This window comes from Pinus tabuliformis, chromosome 7, assembly GCF_031772625.1.
Source record: "Pinus tabuliformis cultivar Carrire ecotype Pingquan chromosome 7, CPIR1, whole genome shotgun sequence".
In the NCBI taxonomy this organism is placed as follows: domain Eukaryota; kingdom Viridiplantae; phylum Streptophyta; class Pinopsida; order Pinales; family Pinaceae; genus Pinus; species Pinus tabuliformis.
Genome location: NC_142293.1, coordinates 676,905,006 through 676,925,692, shown reverse-complemented (window position 1 = coordinate 676,925,692; position 20,687 = coordinate 676,905,006). Strand labels below are relative to the sequence as shown.

General features: G+C 40.8%; 1 protein-coding gene across 3 annotated transcripts in view; it reads right to left on the bottom strand.

Moving 5' to 3' along the window:
* The window catches only part of LOC149249279 (Pseudouridine synthase family protein), a 375,151-nt gene extending 355,941 nt beyond the window's left edge, over positions 1-19,210 (bottom strand). Inside the window, exon 1 of one of the 3 annotated variants that reach the window (XR_016266746.1) lies at positions 18,663-19,208. Coding sequence is in view for 2 of the 3 variants with exons in the window: in XM_089458665.1 (XP_089314791.1) it covers positions 18,663-19,049 (387 nt within the window). In the remaining variant the exon portion in view is untranslated. Of the gene's footprint in view, positions 1-18,662 lie in introns of all 3 variants that reach the window. The other 2 variants (XM_089458665.1, XM_089458664.1) reach the window with 2 other exon arrangements.
* Positions 19,211-20,687: the final 1,477 nt, after the last annotated feature.

Below are 20,687 nucleotides of genomic sequence, written 5' to 3'. Positions count from 1 at the left end.
GTAACTGATCTACCCAACTACTGACATCCTTGTTAAGCTAGAAACCCTCCTGATGTTGAAGCTCTCTCTGTCGCTATCATGTGCTCCCTCTGCTGTCTCTTCGTTGCTGAAACAACCTCTATGCCTCTCGCACTACTACAAACACCTTTGTGCCTTCCTGCACTGCTGCAACCTCCTCTGTGCCTCTCGCACTGCTACAACCCTCTATGCGCTGCCTAGGACTACTGCACTCTAGCACTCTCTGTCGCTTCTACTGACATCTGCCATCTTGCTACTGTCACTTCAGGGCTCCCGTAGCAGGATATGATCCATGAGTTTGGGTACCTCAAGGATCCTGCCCCTCATCTTTTGTAGTCCTCCTGACTACAGCTCGATGTCTCCCCACCTCTTCTCTAGAGGTACATGAGCACTCATGGCACAATCGTCATCATCCTCTACCTCCTTCTCTGCCTTCGCTGGCGCTGCCTTGGAGTCAGACGCCTCTCCCTTATTCTTCTTCCTGGGACACTGGGTTGCATAATGGCCCAACTCCCCACAGTTGAAGCACTTAATCTTGGAGAGGTCCTTTTTCTTCCTCTTCCCTTGCTGCCCCGCAGATGCCAGAGTTGCATCCTCTTCCTCCTCTTTCTTGACCTGGGCTCCTTTGTTATTGCTTCCCGCCTTGGTCAGTCGTCTAATCTCTTCTTGGCGAAGAGCTGCCCACAATTCTTCCCATCCTGGAAGATTCGCTCTGCCCAAAATGCTTTGGACAAATGTCTCCCACTCCTCGGAGACTGCGTTCAGGGCAGTCCTCACCATTAACTCTTGATCCGGCATGGCCCCTATGGAAGTCAGTTGGTCCCAGATCTCTTGCAACCTACTAAGGAAGTGATCTATCTGCTCCCCCTTCTGCATCTGGTATGACTGCAGTTGATTCTCCAATAGCATCTTCCTCTGCACAGAAGTGCCCTGATACAATGTCATCAAGGTGTCCCACATTTCCTTTGCCGTATTCTTCTCGGCAATATGTTGAACTACATGATCCTTGACCCCATCAAGGATTATGCACTTTGCCTTGGCCATCGCATCCTCATACTTTTCGTTGTCAACTAGGTCGACTGGGATAGCCACGGTTCTCAAGGCGAAGGCCTTGATTCAATGTCTATCTAGAACAGACAGGATCTTGGCCTTCCAGATGACAAAGTTGGACGCCCTGTCCAACCTTTCTCGATCCGTTAGTCCGTTCATGGCCATCTCTGCTCTTCTTTTCGACTCCTCTGAGTTTCTACTTCCCTCCTGGAAGTTCTCTCTTCGACTCCCTCTAAGTCTCTACTTCCCTCCTGGAAGTTCTCTCTTCGACTCCCTCTAAGTCTCTACTTCCCTCCTGGAAGTTCTCTGCTAGACTCCCTCTGAGTCTCGATTTCCCTCCTGGAAATCCTCCTGCCAACAGTCGAATCGCACCTCTCCGATCTCCTATGCTCCTGCAACACTAATCTGGATTTCTTGGTCAGAAATCCGCCTAGGTAGCGACTCCCTCTACCTTGGTTTTGTCCCATTAGGTACTGTTTTGCCTCGATAGCAACAGCACCCCACCAACTTCACTCTCTGCAATCTGCCCACAGCTTCCTATGCCCCAGCAACTGAAGAAACTGAGCCTCTTGGCTCTACGCAATCCCGATAAGGTTGATTTGCTCCCCTGGCCAACTGCATCACTCCTACTTAGCTAAGTAGGATGACGTGGCTCTTTGTGAGCCTCTTTTGCCTTCCTCTGCCTCTGCGCTGCCCTCTCTCTAGCTCGAACTAATGACGCAAACCCTCTACATCACCCCTTCACTACTACTTTCTGCTTAGGAACAGTTTTTGTCACTCAGGACAGTTGTTCCTGCTACAAATTCTCTGATTCCACTGGTGCCTTCAGCTCTCCTGTGATCTGCAATGCTCTAATACCATGTTGAAATTTCTAAGTATTCCCTGTTAGAAATTTTTATGTATTCTCTAGTTTATTTCGCCTACTTGTTTAATTACTAACAAGTTATTTAACCATATAAACATTGAAATAAACACAATACAGTCTCAACCATACACAGATCAAAAGCTGAAAGAAATAGACAAAACACAAAGGACACCGTTATTTTTGAACAAATGTCCCCGGAAAAACCCAACTTGGGAAAACTGGTGCAGCAATTCTGAGGGTTTTATTATTAAGCAGCTTTTCTTGAGTACACTAGGTGCCAAACTGGCTCACCCGACAGAGATAAAAAAATCTGGCAATAATACCTCTCTTCGGAAGTAGATATTCTGAAAGTCTGCCCCACGAAACCCTATCCAGCACCTCTCTGAGGCACTGTGTCAGCCCTCTGAGGCTCTGCGCAACCTCTCTGGCCCTCTGCGTCACTTCTGCAGCCTCTGCGTCACTCACGCGGGCCCTTCTGGCCTCTACGCAGTCACTGCTAGCCTCTGCGTGGCTCCTGCTGGCTCTGTGTCTGCTTTTCTGCCTCTGCAATGGTCTTCCAGCACTATCTCTACCTCTCTGCCTTGCACTCACTGCCCCTCGCTGCAATACTGATCACTAGTTCAATTTCTCTTAGCAAACCCCGCTCTAGAAAATCAAGCTGACTAATCACTCTGGTGTGTCTCCAACTGTCAGGCCAGGGTAACTCCAGAATGAGCAGAAGAAAAACTAATATATAATTTCATTAGAGAACTATTGTTTATATACAAAAAGGAGACGGAACAGTTCATCTTCTTGATCACTGTTCACGTCCCAGTTCACCCATCCGTTGAGGATTAGGTGTCAACATTCCCCCCCTTAATCTGAAGGGATGTTGGTGAGTCCAAGCATCGTTCTGAATCTTTCAAGCTTTTCTCTTCCAAGCGCTTTGGTGAAGATGTCTGCAATTTGCTCGTTTGTGGAACAATGACGGAGATGGATTGTTTTGGCCTCAACATGATGTCGGATCAGATGATATTTAGTATTGATGTGCTTAGTACGATCATGGAACTTTGGGTTCTTGGCCAACTTTATTGCAGAGGTGTTATCAATCATGAGTGGAGTTGATTGTATTTGTTTTACCTGCAAATCTTCAAGAATTTTCCTGAGCCACACAATTTCTTTCGTTGCTTCAGCTGCTGCCACGTATTCTGCTTCTGTTGTGGAATCTGCTGGTACTGATTGTTTGCGTGATCTCCAGGAGACAGCTCCTGATCCAAGACTCATAGCATATCCTGAAGTAGATACCCCAGTTTCTTTGTCTCCATCGAAGTTTGAATCAGAGTATCCAATCAAGTTGAAGTCGTCCACCTGTGTATACTTGATTCCAAGGTCTTGAGTTCCCTTCAAGTACCCTAGAACTCTTTTTGCAGCAGACCAATGTCCCTCACAAGGCTTTTGCATAAACCTGGAGAGGATTCCAACAGCAAATGAAATGTCTGGTCTGGTAGTAGTGAGGTAGATGAGACTTCCTACAAGCTGTCTATACTTTGTTGCATCCTCAAATTCCTTTCCTTCAATAGATGTGAGCTTCAAGTTTTGTTCCATTGGAGTAGAAAGAGGATTGCACTCTGTCATGCCAAATCTGTTTAACAAATCTCCAATGTATTTCTTTTGAGAAAGAAATATGGATTTTGGATGTTGGGTTACTTCAATGCCAAGATAGTAATGAACATAGCCCAAATCAGTCATTTCAAAACTTTTTCCTAATTCTTTCTTTATGGATGCAATATAGCTTTCATTGTTCCCTGTCATTAAAAGATCATCTACATATACCACAAGATATACAACTGTTTTGCCAACTTTCTTGACAAATAAAGTTGCATCATCAAGATCAAAATGTTTGAAGTTGAGTTTCAGAAGATGCTCAGTTAGTTTTTCATACCAGGCTCGTGGTGCTTGTTTGAGGCCATACAAGGACTTCACAAGTTTGCATACTTTGTGTTCATGTCCTTTCATAGCAAATCCTTCAGGCTGGGACATAAAAACATTCACTTTTAGATCTCCATTCAAGAATGCAGTTTTTACATCCATTTGATGGACTTTCCAACCGTTCTGAGCAGCTAGTGCAAAGAGTGTCCGGATGGTGGCCCATTTTGCTGTGGGGGCAAAAGTTTCCTCATAATCGACCCCTTCCTTCTGTGCAAAACCTTTTGCCACAAGCCTAGCTTTGTGCTTGTCAAGTGAGCCATCAGCTTTGTACTTGTTCTTGTAGACCCACTTGCAGCCAATTGGTTTGGTTCCAAATGGAGGATCAACCAGCTTCCAAGTGCCATTCTTTATGAGGGCATCATACTCCTTCTGCATCTCTTCTTTCCATTCATCATGAGAAGAAGCTTCTTTGAAGGAAGTTGGTTCAAAATCTGTAGACAAGTTCAATTCACAATCATAAGTAACATCCATATCAACAGGTGAATTAGAGTTATCTACATCACCTCCATCTTGTCGGTTTGTATTTCTGGTTCCTGTTTTTCCAATTTCATCAGGATGAACACTTTCAAGTGTCTTTGTCAGCCACTTTGGGGGACCTTTCTGAGATGGTCCAGGCTGCTCTGTTGATTGAGTTGGGACTGAATCAAGATTGAGTCTCCCAATTCTATCAATTACATCACTTAAAGGATCATCCGGTGTTGGAGTTTCATGCAAGGGAGATTGTTCTTCAGAAGAAGATTCCATATGTTGATCTAGTATAGGAATCCCCCCTTCAAGATGTGGAATCTGATTCTCAAACTCTTGAAATGATTTCGTTTTTGTGAATCTATCCAAGCGATCAAGTTGCCGCTCAACAACACTGTCAGATTTGGATGATTCAAGAAAAATGACATCTCTAGATACAACAAACTTTTTATTTACTTCATCATAGAGACGGTATGCTTTAGAGGTGTTTGAATACCCCAGGAAGATACACTTACGACTTCTAGCACCAAGTTTGTTTCTATGTACCTTTGGTATTAAAGCATAACAGGTGGAACCAAAGATCCTGAGATGTTTTACCGAAGGAACATGTCCATACCACAATTCATAAGGAGTCTTGTTTCTTATAGCACTAGATGGACATCTATTCTTTATATATGCAATACATAGAACAGCATCAGCCCAAAACATTATCTTTACATTTTTGAAGAAAAGCATGGATCGTACCATATTCAAGATTGTTCTATTCATTCTTTCTGCTACACCATTCTGTTGGGGATTATAAGGTACAGTTGTTTGATGTTTGATCCCATGTTGGCGAAGATAGTTTTCAAATTCATTTGATGTATATTCTTTTCCATTATCAGTGCGAATAGACCCAATATGAGATTGTGCATCATTTTCAATCCACTTATGAAAATTCTTGAATGTTTGAAAAGCATCAGATTTGTTCTTCAATAAATAAACCCAACACATTCTGGTGTAATCATCAATAAATGTCATGATATATTTATTTCCATTTGCAGAAGGAGCAGGCATTGGACCACATAAATCTGAATGAATGAGTTCAAGCTTCCTATGTGCTCTTGAATGTGAATCATGAAAACACTGTTTGCTATGCTTTCCTAGAATGCAAGCATCACATTGCTTATGTTTTCTAGGAATTGTAGGCAAACCAGCAACACCATTTTTCTTTAATAAGCGGAGACTGTCATAGTTTAAATGTCCAAATCTAGCATGCCATAATAAACTTGATGGAAGTGTACCTTCTTCATGATGAGAAATATATGAGAAATGTTGTGCATGAGCAAAGGTTCCTTGCAGTTTAAGAAGTCTTTCTTCTTCTATACCCCTCATGACAAGTGAGTGGTCAGATGCCTTTCTTACCTCAAGCTTGCCATCAAACATATGAATGGAGTGACCTCGCTGGCGGATGTGGACCAGGGGCAGCAAGTTTCTCTTGAGCTGTGGGAGATATAGAACATGATCCAGAAGAAAGTCTAGAAGACCAGACAGTTTAAGCCTGATTCTGCCAAGCCCTGATGGCTTGATTTTTGACTGATCTGCAAAGTATACTGCTCCATCAACATTGTCAGTGAAATCTTCAAAAAAATCTTTCCTATGAGTCATATGACAGGTTGCTCCTGAATCAAGCAACCAATCATTTTTCGAAGAAGCAAGTGAAGCATTAAACAAATCTTCATTTACTCCAATGTTACATTGTGCCTCAATATAGTGAGCGGATTCAGGTGCTTTACCTTTGTCTGTGTCATCAGTTTTACCTTTCTGCTGGTTTCTTCTCTGCTCAATTTTGTCCCATGGTAGCTTGCATGTAGAAGCATCATGTGATCCATTTCGTTTGCAGCGAATGCAATGCAGATCTGCCTTTTCTCCTTGAGAATGTCTGCCCCCCCTGCCTCTGAAGTATCTTCCTCTTCCTCTTCGTCCACCTCTTCCTCTTGTAGAATCTTGAGCAGGATGCTTTTCTTTATGAGCAAGGCAAACAGTCTCTTCAGAAGATTCAGGGATTGTTTTCTTTCCAAAGGCTTTCTCTCTTTCAACAAACTTTTTCACAAGAGACTCAAAGGTTATGTCTTTAAGATTTCCATTTGCTTCTAAAGACTCAAGATAATTGGAGTAGGTAGGATAGAGTGCTTTGAGAAAGGCAATAAGAGAGATATCCAGCTCAACCTTAGTGGATTTAATATCATGCATTATAGACTTTATTTCAGATGCAAGAGCAAGGGGATCATTATTTTTCAGTTCAAGAGTGAAGAGTTTAATCATGAGCTGAACAACTTCAAGTGCAGAATGTGAATCATAGAGTTCTTTCAGCTTTTGTAAAGCTTCAAAGGCAGTGGAATAGGATGAAATATGACGACTTACTTCTTCATTTACAGATGCTGCGATCAATGCATAGGCTTTGTTGTTCTTGTTTTCCCAAATGACAAGTTCTTTATCTGATGTAGGCTGCACAGGGTCTTTGTCTTCTTCTCCGACACACACTCCTTTCCACAACTCATTGTAGATGAGGGTGTGTTTTACCATCCGAGACCATTCAGAATAGTTCTCCTTGCCAGTGAGAACTATTCCGACCATAGAGATGATTGAATGCATTCTGTAAAAAAAATATCTCTGCTGATAAAAAAAAACTTTCCTTACGTTACAGCCTTCAAATCCCTCTAATGTTTGCTAGAAGCATCAGCATTGAAATGATAACTTTTCAATGCAGCATTATCATTCAAAAGAAAACTGTGTAATAAATTGCGTAATATCAAACACTTTGATTGATATATATAAATACTTTGAAGAACAACGCAATACTCAGAATGATAAATAAACCCTTTGAAAACTGCACAATACTTTGACTGCTTTGAAAGACTGCTTACATAAACTGCGCAATACTTGACTCCATTCGGACATTCACACTCATATCCTTGCGGTCGTGAGTGATGACAAACAGAATCCGAACTGCTCTCAAATAATAAATGATGACAAAACTGTTCTCAAATAAATTACAGTGCTCTCATGTCGCCATATTTTTAAATTGGCTATCTAATAAGACATTTACTACTGAGCCTTTCGAAAACCATCTACGAATGCCACTTCTATTCATTTCACAAGTCTTGCAATATGAATATGGTGCAAAAGTTTCTGAGTATATGAAACATTATTTATAACAAGATGCAACGTGGACTAAATAAGCTATGCTAAAATGTTATGAAACTTATAAATGCTTTCCATGTCCAGTCCATGTGAGCTATTTTGCATCAACCATCTATGATTATATGAAATTCTCTAGAGCCGAAACCTTCCGCCACGCAAATTTCTAAAATGTGGAGCCTCTGAAACCAAAGTAAAACTTGAGATTGTGCATCATAAAACTTGATATAAAAGCGTGACTAGTCCACTGATATACCAGCGTGACTTGTCCACTGATAGTTTGGACTCCAAAATGTCTGCAATCGCTGTACTCAACTTCCCATTCACGCCTCGGTCCACAGCGTAATTCTGGGCTCCACCGATGATACCTATACAGTCGATCACAAGCTCAGGGTTACAGTTTATCGAAACTGGTTCTTGAGTGCTTCATGGACGCGGAGACTTTGTGCTATTCAAAACCTACGAGTGTGAAGACCAGAGCCGAGGCGCAGAGCGGATTGGTAGAAGGTGTCTTGCGAAAAGATGATCAGATGGAAATACAAGATGTGTAATCGTTCGGAGGAGTCAAGGGATCGTCCTGCAATACGTTTTTCACAAAGATATCCGCCCAATGTTTCAGCTAAACAATTGAGGCGATTGTATGTGTAACGTTTGAAAGGGATGGGGATGTGGTAATGAGATGACAAAAAACTCGGCTAGGAGTGCGTTCAACGGTAACCAGTAATATATGCATTAACGCTGAATAGCTCAATGCTTATGGACGCTAAAACGGTAAGATATGTTCATAAAAACAATGCGCAGTCTCTGGCGTTCATGTTAGTCAGAGAGCGCAGAGAATCATCATTGAGATGCAGGACAGAGGCGCAGACAATCAATGATGCGCAGAGAATCAATGACACTCAGGGCAGAGCAGCGCTCAGGAGAGAGCAGCACTCAGGACAGAGGCAGGAGTTACAACTATTTTTAGAACCTGGGACCTGTGCTCTGATACCATGTCAGGCCAGGGTAACTCCAGAATGAGCAGAAGAAAAACTGATATATAATTTCATTAGAGAACTATTGTTTATATACAAAAAGGAGACGGAACAGTTCATCTTCTTGATGACTGTTCACGTTCCAGTTCACCCATCCGTTGAGGATTAGGTGTCAACACCAACTGACCCTCAAGCCTCCTCTTATACTTTTTTTGTTGAGTCTTCAACAGCCGAGATTACATCTCTAATCAACAGCTAAGATTAGATTTGGCTTGATCCATGTCATTTAGAACCTTCTAGCCCAGTTTTATATTAATACCCATTAATATTTTTATTTTCCTAAGTTTAGACTTAGGAACCCATTAAAAATATTAATTATTTTAATATCTTCTTCACCGGGTAGAATTTCCCCAAACCATTTATGAGTCTTGGAGATATCACGTGTTTTAGCCTCTCCACTAATTTTCATGGCTAAAGCACATCCGATGCTACCCCAAACCAACAACAAGCCTTCAAATGAAAATGAACCTACTACTTTCTCCGCTCATGCAAAGAGGAAAAACAATGTTGGTCCAAAGAGACAAGGTCAAGCATTCAAGCGGGGATTCAAAAAAGGAAGAAAAAGAACATGCTACAATTGCAACAAGTTTGGCCACTATGCTAGAGAGTGTACTCACAAGAAGGATACTCCACAGGATAACGACAACAACAACAATCACAACAATTTCAAAGGCAATGGCAATCAAAGGAACAACAGGTTCAACAACAAAGGAAAGAGGAATGCTCCCGCTGCTCGATATGGTAATGGTCGACCTCCCAAAAGGACGAGAAATTCCAGGTATGAGGAAACTAATGTTGTAGAAAAACAAAAAGAATTTTATCTTATTTCTGCCCTCACTACTGCCTCTCCTCCGGACACTTTGGATCATTGGTTGATTGATAGTGGTGCCTCAAGGCACTTCACTGGGTACAAGGAGGCCCTCTCAAATTTGATTGAAAAGAAGACTAATTTGGAGATCATACTTGAAGACAATGCTACCTACCCTGTGAAAAGGATAGGGACTGTCACTCTTCACTTGAATCAAGGTCAAACCACTCATCTACAAGAAGTATTGTATGTGCCCAATTTGAAGAAGAACCTGGTATCTATTTATGTGATGGAAGATAAAGGATTCAAAGTAGCATTCATTGATGGAAAGATACGTCTTTGGCAAAGAAACCCTAAAGATGCATTTACACTTGGATTTAGGGTTGATGGTCTTTATCAAGTTGGAGGAAATCCTTTGGGTGGCATGTCTTGCAATACTTCTCTTCAATCCGAATTATGGCATCAAAGATTTGCCCACCTTCATTACAAAGCCTTACTTGGGGTAAGGAAGATGGTCACGGGTATGCCCGAATTCAACATGAATCGTGAAGGAATTTGCCAAGATTGTGCAGCTCGGAAACTTACATGGGGACCATTCCCTTCAAGTGAAAGTCAAACTTCTGATATTCTTCAATTGGTCCATTCTGACCTATCTGGTATGTTGCCCATAACATCATTAGGAGGATACTTATATTATGCTATCTTTGTGGATGACTTCTCTCGTAAAACATGGATCTATTTCTTGAAAAAGAAGGATGAAGTGTTCAAATGGTTCCGTTCTTTCAGAGCCTTGGTGAGAATCAAATAGGGAAGAAGATCAAAATATTGAGGACCGACAATGGAACCGAATATGAATCAAATGAATTAAATGACTATTGCAGAGAGGTTGGCATTAAGAGCAAAACGGAGTTGTTGAAAGGAAGAATTGAATGATCATGGAAGCCACCTATGCCTTGCTCCATGATCTAGGTCTACCAAACTTCTTATGGGGAGAAGTTGCCAATACTACCGTATATGTTCAAAATAGGTGTCCACATCAAGCATTGAATTTCAAGACACCTGAAGAAGTTTTCACTGGTAAGAAACCTGATGTTTCTCATTTTAGAATATTTGGTTGTCTCGTGTATTTTCATGTGCCTAAAGAAAAGAGAAACAAGTTGGGAGCATGCGGGAAGAAAGGAACATTTGTGGGCTACAGTGAAAACTCAAAGGCATATAGAATCTATGTGCTTGGTCAACGAGATGTGGAAGTAAGCCATGATGTTACATTCGATGAAGACACTGCTCTTGGGAAAGCCAGAGATCTCCCCATTCCAGGAAAAGAGAATGATGATGCTACAGGAAAGCAAGATGAACCTTCGTCCGATGAGCCTATGCCCGATGTTGAAGGCTCGATGGATCCCATTGATCCACCTCCTGGTGATCCCTCTACCTCAAGAAAAAGACCTTTGTGGCTCAAAGACACTCTCGAAGATGTTGAAAAGCATATTGCTCCAAGAGGGACATTTTGTGAAAGTAAGAAGCCAAACAAGTATCAAGGGTACCTTGTTGCTATGAGTACTATTGTTCAATCTGAGCCATGTACATTAGAAGAAGTCGTGCAACACCAAGTATGGAAAGATACGATGAATGAGGAATACAAATCAATCATGAAAAATGATGTCTGGGATGTGGTTCCTAGACCCAAGGACAAGTTTGCGGTCACTTCTAAATGGCTTTACAAAATCAAACATGGAGCTGATGGGAGCGCTGAAAGATACAAAGCCAGAGGCTTCTCTCAAAAGGAAGGAGTGGACTATGATGAGATATTTGCACCAGTTGCCCGATATACCACTATCCGTTCGATCATTGCTCTTGTTGCCTCTCAAGGATGGTGCCTACACCAAATGGATGTTAAGACTGCTTTCTTGGATGGCTCGTTTAAGGAGGAAGCCTACTTGGAACAACCTGAGGGGTTCGAAGTACAAGATCGAAGGACACACGTATGCAGATTGAAGAAATACAGGGCTTGGTATGAGAGGATTGATAGCTTCTTATGAAGCTAGGATTTACAAGGAGCAAAGTTGACCCTAACCTATATTTCAAGGTTGAAAATGGCATGCCTCTCGTTCCGGTCCTTTATGTGGATAATCTTTTTTTGACAGGTGCAGGCCCTCTCATTTATTAATGCAAGAGGGAGTTGGCTTCCGAGTTCGAGATGAAAGACCTAGGACTGATGCACTACTTCCTAGGCCTGGAGGTCTAGCAAAAGCCAGGTGAGATTTTCCTTTCTCAAGGAAAATACATTGTGAAGCTGCTTGAGAGATGTGGGATGGTGGATTGCAAGTCTGTGTCTACTCCAATGGAACTCAACTTCAAGAAGCTATGTGGAAGTGTTGTTGGGCCCAAATTAGCAAACCCTTCCAAATATAGACAACTTGTGGGGGCCCTGATGTTCTTGGTAAACTCTTGTCCTGACATATGCTTCGTTGTGAATACGTTGAGTCAATTTATGGTCAAGCCTCATCACATACATTGGATTGCTGCTAAGAATCTCTTGAGATATCTCCGGGGCACAATCAATTATGGACTGAGATACACTGTCAGGAATTTGAGGCTGCATGGATATACAGATGTTGATTGGGTTGGCAGTGTGGTGGATCGTAAGAGCACGTCTGGATGTTGCTTCTCATTAGGGTCTGCTTCAATTTCTTGGATGAGCAGGAAGCAGAAATCAATTGCTCTAAGCATCGCCGAGGCCGAATACATTGCAGCTAGTATGGCTTGTTGTGAAGTTGTTTGGTTGAGGAAGCTCTTCAGTGAGCTATTTGAGCACATGTTGGATACCACCGTGATCTTTTGTGACAACCAGAGTGGGATTCGCCTTTCAGAGAATCCCGTGTTCCACGACCGCTCCAAGCACACTGATATCAAGTACCACTTTATCAGGGATATGGTACAATGGAGCAATAAGGCTCCAACACATCAAGACTGATGAGCAGGTCACAGATATCCTCACAAAGCCTTTGGGGAAGGCCAAATTCTTAACCTTCCGAGAGAGTCGTGGAAAGACCCTCCCATGAGGGTCCCGCTTGAGTTGGACACTCAGCTCTGAGAGCTCCTAGGGACTTGGGGTACTTCTTGGAGCTATGAGCGACCATAGGGTGAGTGGTTCACCTTCCCCTATTGGTGCGCTGTGTACAGAGTGAGGGATTCACCTTCCCCTGTGATACCCCACGGTGACATGTGTGTAAGGTGAGTGGTTCACCTTACCCTGTAATACCCCATGGTGACATGTGTGTAGGGTGAGTCGTTCACCTTCCTCTACAATTGACATATGCATAAGATGAGTGGTTCACCTTCTTCTATGACGTATGAGTAGGATGAGTGGTTCACCTTCTCCTGCTGATGCCCCAGCATACATCCTACCCATGTAGTCTGGGACTCATGGGAAGTACCTCTCATCTGGCCAAAGAGTTAGGAAACGTGGATAGGAACCATAGCACTACCGATGGACGCATCGTGTACTGTCGTGCTCCCTATACCTAGGATGCATGGTGTTCAACAACTTGATCTGGGATCATTTGAGGTTCTACCTTTGGACAGATTTTTGTCAGTGGAAAGTGGTAAGGTCTTGTGACTCACTCTCGATCGATTCTTTTTCATTATTACATCATGGTTCAGCAGAGCAGAGATGAGATGACAGAGATTATACATGACGACAGGATGGCATGATGATCGATGATGACAGATGGATTGGCAAGTGGAATTCTCCCTAGTTGAGAGAGAGTGTTAAAATTGGCAACTAGGGCCAAACTCCACCTTGAAACAGCTCTTTTGATGGAGATGATGATTACATTAAATCCCTCTTTTTGAGAGGATCAAAATTGATATAAAGATCATCTCATTTGGACAAGCAGAAGTATGATTTTGAATCTATGCCCACTCATGTACTATTTGTTCAGGTTGGCCTCATCATCATGTATGCTCAGAAAGCCCAATGGATGTGTCTCTTCACCCACAATGAATTGTATAAATACAAGTGTCCTTCCTCCTCATTTGGCACATTCATCACTCACTCATTCTCTTTCCTTCTCTCATTGGTTCGTACAATTATTGGGCAACTTCTCTCTCTCTCACACGTGTGGCAAGAAGGACAAAATTTCAGACTAAATTACAGGGCCGAAAATCACAGAAAATTCTACAGTTTGACCAGCGTTGACCAAGGGTTTGTTGACCAGCTTTGATTGCGATTTTTGGAGGATATTTTGTCTTTTTAGGCCGCATTTCTGGGCACAGAAATCGAGGGAATCTAGGCAGTTTGACCAGTGTTGACTTCAAGATTGACTGTAGTTTGACCGCAGAAAATTATAGCAATTTTTCTCTCTCCTTTGACCAAGTTTGACCAAGATGTTTTGGGCTAAATTTGACCTCCTGATCAGGCCGAGTTTGACTATGGAAGACCGAGCTGCTTTGAGGATGATTTATTGTTGATTTGACCAGCGTTGACTTTCTGGTTAGGGTTGAAGTTTGACTACAGTTGACTGCAGAAATTTATAGGGTTGTTTTTTACTTTGAATTGGGCAAATCAATTCGACTTTTGTACTCTCTCCCTGTTGAACTTTTGATATAATAATAAGAAGAATTGATCAAACGATTTTCCCCACATTGGGGTTCTTCCCTAGCATCCGCCAAATTTGTTGTCCTCTTGTCTTGGCTTGTCTTTTGCATTTTGTTTCATGTTCTATCTGCTTTACTGTCAATGTGATTATTGTGATTGCTATTGGAAATTGGAAATTGTTATTGGGCTGCTAAGGAAAATTGAAGAAAATTGTGCTAACAATAGAATATACCATTGTTAACTAAAATTTACAGCTTTAAACTCTTAAAACTTCTCAAAGACTTCATCCTTGGTCTTCATAAGTAGATACGAGTCTTTTTGAAGAAATCATCGACAAAGGAAACATAATAAATGTTATTTGTCAAAGATGACATGTTGAAATTCGAAAGCGTGATAGAATTTCTTAGCATGATAATTACTTGTGACTGTTTATATATGTTTTTCATTTAGCCATTACTTCGTTCATTAGGACAACAAGCAATTATACAAATATAATGCACAAAAAGAGAAGAGACACCAGAAATTAGGCTAGAGGCCAGGGAAAACCCAGCAAGGGGAAAACCCAACAATCCTTTCCTTATAAATTCTTCATCAACAAGAGAAATCCAAGTCATAGACAAGATAACCATTCTCTAAAACCCAACTCAACCCTCCAAGGCCTCCAAAGATAAGATGCCTCAAACTATCCACAAATAAGTCTACAAGGATATCTACTTCAATTTGAATTTCGACTTATACCTCATATCATGTCATGCATAATGCTTTCACAGAGTTACTTCACATCATTCCACAAATATACCATAGTTCAAACTTACTCTGCATTGTTTCTATGCTTCAGGAATTCTTTGCACTGTTTTATCATGCCTCTGAAATATACTTCGTATTGTTACATGCCTCAAAGATATATTTCGCACTATTACCTGCCTCAGAGATATACCTCGCACTATTTACATCCCTCAAAGATATTCTCTACTGTTTTGTCATGCCTCAGACTTCTACTTCTTTTTCGACCTTCAAAAATATCCTTCAACAAGTAGTCTTGTCTTCTTGATTTCGTCCTCCAAAAGTTCTTCTTCATCTTCATTTTAAATCAGATTTATGTGTGTAAGATGATGTCCAAATGAGAGATGTGAGTGGTCTATAAATAGTCTTCTCCACAAGCAAATGGGTGCCACATGTAGTTTAGCTTACTTGAGGGTAGGAGGGTCGACTTAATATATTGGTGAGACAAATAGCACTTGACAAAAATTCAATTTTGTTTCTTTTACAAGGGTCACGAAGAACATGCCTTTTTACATTTTCTTTTGACTAAAACAAAGCATGAAGAACATGCTAGAAAATAATAATAATTTTTCTTCTTTTTTTTACATAAAATACATATTGATACAATGACAATTATGGAGACCGGCCCTAGTTACAATTTTAACACTCCCTCTTAACTAGGGAGGATTCATAATGACTTATCAAGATAATCTCAAGTTTAAAACTTCTATAAGAAAGAATCCAGATTAATAAGCATCGTCAATGATAACACCATCATAACCGACATTGTCAAAATACCAAGGCCTTGACAAGTAATCTCTGTCTCTCCACTAGATCAGAGCACAATGTTAGGAGGCATTCAATAAGACACCACACAACAACCTCTATGAGGCACATACTCCACCTAGGTTCACCAAAGAATGTCCTCCACGGGATCATTTCCTAATCCGTTGTCACAATAATTGACACAAGGAAATGTCAGTCCTCCAGACCATTCTTATACCAGATCAATGTACTTGACTTACAGTTGTCATTCCTGGTCATAGTACATGTCTCAAGAATGTTGGTCCATGATGCTTATGCAATCTATCATTCTCGCTATTTGTGTTCATGTACTTGACTTACGGTTGTTAGTCTGGCCACAGTACATGACACATGGAGAACAAGGTGTCCATCCTCACTCCCTCTCAATCTGGGAGGAGTAATCCACAAGCCCAAGCTTGTCTCGTTAGTACTCATACTTACCTTACATCAGCTACCTGTTCATCCATGGAGATCTATTGTAGCTTCTCAGCTCCTATCGGCACCATACTCTTGAATCATAAAGCGCTTCAATCTTTTATGAAAAACTAGGTTCTCTGAAACTTCACATGACTCATGTCTTTTTTCCCATGATGTGATGAAAATGAATGTTCCTTGTGACCCTTCTTGGGTCCTCCCTTCTTTCCTCCCTTCCTCTCCTTACTAATGATGACTTGGTTTGGGATCTCATTATTGCTAGCTATGATTGCTACTCTCCTTGTCTCCTCTTGGATTAAGGCATCCTAGAGTTGCTCAAAGGCAGGCATGTACTCATGGCCATAGACACTCTACATAAACGATTCCCATGGCTCTGAAAACCCATTCAGTACCACACACACCAGCTCCTTGTTCTCAAGCTTCATCCCTATGGTCACAATCAAATATTTGATCTGGTTAATCTTCATCAAGTAACTAGTCACTCTGTCTGTGTAACTCGTGTGCATGAGTGTGTTGATTCTTCATTAGCAATTTCTAGGATGCATTCTCACTCAGATACAGAGTGATCAATACTACATATATCTCATCAGCTAAGTTCCTATGATGTCAGGGATCAAATGGTCCTTCATCAAATCCATAAGGATTTTCTTCATTTTGACAACACTCTTCTTCTGTGTGGAAAACAAAGTATTAGCAATCAGAGCAACACTAGTCCCTTCTACAATCCCCCAAAGAACCATCTCCAACAACATTTGCAATCAGCACTTCCAAGATGCAAAGTTGGAAGCACATTCTAGACAGACACTCTCTAAGAACAATAGTAGTCATCCTGCAAACTTAGAACAAACTTCAACAAACAGATCAGCGAATGAAATCAAATCAGCAACCTACCACAAGTTATGAAACAACCCTCCAGGGCACAAATCACACTCCAATATCTGGAGCTGCTAGAACATCACACACTCAACCCTTCAGAAAAGCTGGTGCCAATCTCTAGCACAGATCTCTCCAATCATTAGATATTTTTAGGCATCACACTCGATCAAGTCTTCCAGCACTTCCCTCTCGCTAGTAGAAGCCCATTCCATACACACATCTGAAGAAACTCAAATGCACAGTGCTGATAACATGTTGTTATTTTACACCCACGTGATACATAGATCTGCACTCAAAGAATTTTTCCAACAACTAAAACTGAAAGATTGAAACACCAATCAAAGCTTCAGATCTGCATAAACAAAAACATTGAATGGAAAACTCAGAAGTAAATACCACATATCAGGAGATGAGATCAGCCCTGCATAAAATAGCAACTGGATCTAGGAAATACACAGCATTAATGTAATGGACAGCACACTGGAACTATGTAACAGTAGTGACATTCTTCTTGTTCACACCAATATACACAGCATTAATGTAATGGACAGCACACTGGAACTATGTAACAGCAGTGAAATTCCTCTTGTTCATCCAAAAGAAATATTACAAAACAGAACAGTGTCTCTCAAGCACACACTAGCAAAGTCAATCACTGAACTTCTCAACCTAGTGCACACTCCCCTTCTTTGTAGAATAGCAGCAGGAGGGGGGATACCACTGACTATAGCCTCAAATGGAGCACTCAATATCCAAAGGAATCTCACCTAGTGGATTGCCCAACCTATGTTAAAGATAGCACCTGATCCATTAGCCTTTAATAAAGAAGTAATCCAGCACTTGTACAAAGAATCTCTCGTCAAGGAATGTGCCTTACTTAGCAGCTGTCAGTCCTTCATAAATGCATCATAGTTAATAAGGCAATCTTTCTTATAATATTGTGCTTTACGTGTAAGGGAATCTGTCATAGGTGTAAGAGAACCTCTCTCTTACAAGTACCAAGAATATAAACTAAAACTAAAACTCCATCATGAAAAGAGGAATACTCCCCTAGAGAGGAGTGCCCGCCATGAGAGTAACAAGTTGGAGATCACTTCAATTGGTTACCAATTCCCATGGTTTAAAAAAAAACAAGTTGGAGCAACAAGAAAAAATTAACATGAGGGTGCTGGTTGTCTTTAAGCCTCCAGAAACAACCGACTGGACGAAGCCCAAAGACAATGACCCAGATCCTGAAACTGCAGTGGCTTTTCCTTAATTTCAATGATGCTTACGCCTACTGCTAGTGTGCGCACCGGGGTAGACGTTCATGAATTGTATGTTTTTCTGATACTTGTCCTTGAGCCAATGAGTTCGTTGCTATGCTAGATGTTGTTAGGGATTTTGCATATCAATACCTTGCATTGCGTGTGTGAGAGAGAGGGGAGGAGACAGAAAGTGCATCTTTGCCCTAATTTCACTGGACACAAAAAAATACAGCTATGAATTGTATATATCTTTTTCCAAATATTCCTGACATATGTAATTGTGTTTTGTGTTGGAACTCAATCCTGCAGGAAGCTACGTATGCTAAACATGACTCGATGAACGAAAAATTATGACGATCACTAGGCAGTCTAGGACCAATTTTAGCCCTCTGGTATCTTTTATTTCTATCTCCTCCATACAGCTATCTATTTTGGAAAACACTGTCCAAAATATATTACTTGTACAGATTAAACATTATTGTATTTTTCTTCAATACCCAATGAGCATTATGGGTTGTTATTGACCGCTGGGAGGAGAAACAGTGAATACCTTGTTAACGGGGTGGCCATTTACTTGCACAAGGCCCTGACGAACACTGGACTGTATGCGAGCTCTGCTCACCTCCTGCAGCTGTCCGGCCACCCAAGCGTCGAGTCGCAATTTTGGAGTACCATCTGGCACAGTGCCCTTGAACTTCAAACCTCCATAACCACTCCTGTATTCTTCTTCAGCGTTATCTTCCTTAGTATACAATTCACTACTAACTGAATGCCCCACGTTGAATTGGTTATAACATCTTAGTTGTGGTAAGATTGGAGTGTGAAGTTTGCATGCAACGGACGAAATGGTGGGCACATGGAACAGAAGAGGATTTAGGGACACCAAAATGCCTGTGTACATACTCATACTGGCCAGCTCCGTAGCCACCCCTTTCATTATTGCAGACCAATAGATTTCTTTTAAGGAAGGTAACAGAATTGTTGCAGCCTAAAGAAAGAGTGTAAGCGTAGGGTGTCATGAGTCACAGGAGGAGAGGTGAGGTTAACGTCGGAGAAATTTCACCGAATGGTATTGGTGAGAGCATATGGATTGGATCAGATTCATAAGAGGGAATTAATGAAATATGATATCCAAATTTATTAATTGTTAATGTTTATTTAAATTAAATTTTGTTTGTTAGGAAGTCTTTAAAAAAATAGGTAAAAGAAAGGAATGGTTTGATTTATTTTTATAAGTTTATTTTTTATTTAAAAAAAAAATTATGATATAATATGAGTGTATCTTAAATATTTTTAAGAGAAATTGTTTCTACTATATAATGTTCATAAAATTTCTCAACTCGCAATGTTTTAAGAATTATTTTAATATCTTATTTCATTATGGAATTCATGAAAATTATTTTTGTTTTAACAATGTTGATTTTCTTCTTTGAATTAGCCAAAACAAAGAAATGTTTGTGTTTTTCTAAATTAAGTGATCACCTCCTTGTAATTTGTTAATTTTCTTTTATCTTTATGAGTTACGATATGCTAACATGTCTTGTTGTTAAAGAATTCATATGCTCTATGTGTGCTTGAACTATTGTGGATGAATGAAATCTCTCTCTTTTTTATGGATGAATGTGAGAGAAAGAGATTTCGTTCATCCACAATAGTTTAAGCACACATAGAGCATATGAATTCTTTAACAACAATACATGTTAGAATACCATAGCTCATTCATTTCAATGAAGTAACAACAAAGAAAGCATAAGTTAAACCACTTATCTTGTATTATATGAAACACTGGCAACTAAGATCAGGACCTCAACTCTCCACCTAACTTTAGGATGACTACACTGGAGCCTTTGTTATTGTCAACCACCCTCAAGTCAAATTTAGAGCTTGAAGAGGAGTGCTCAAAGGAAATAACTAGTCAATCTACAAACTCAGGGACTCTAGAGACGTCACCATCTATCTCATTTGTATCTATGCAACAATACTTTTAGTAGCTCCAACCTAACCTAGAGTCCAAAGCTCACTGAAAATAATTGTTAGGCCTATAGTCAAGCACTGGAAGACACCATGGACACTTTATAATTAGGAATCTAAAGTAAACAAGCTATCCACCCAAACCAGGAATCCATAAAACCTTTACCCTTCACCTAAGAGATGTACACTTTGTTCTTCCAATGCTTACACCCAAAAATATGTCGCTCCTAGCAATGCCTACTAGTGAACTTCTCCTTCCCCACTATCAATCGACAATAAGTTGCCCTCCTCAAATTGTTGTTCAAGCTACTATTATTCCTCTTTGTAATTCTCTTCTAGCTCTAGCGTTGTTCCTCAACTCAACTTGTTGCTCTCTACTATCATCTAACTGGACTTTCCCCCGAGCCCCCTTTGCTATTGTTGTCACTACCTAATTCAAATTGCTTGCTTGACAAATTTCCCTTCCAACACAGTTCCTTTATTTAATGTCCAATCCTTTTTTGCTTGTGGACTTTCCCAAAAGGAGTATGGGCTTGTCCTCCCTTTGTGGGGAAACCCATACACTTCCTCTAACTTCATAAAGATGCAATCAACTCCATTTAAA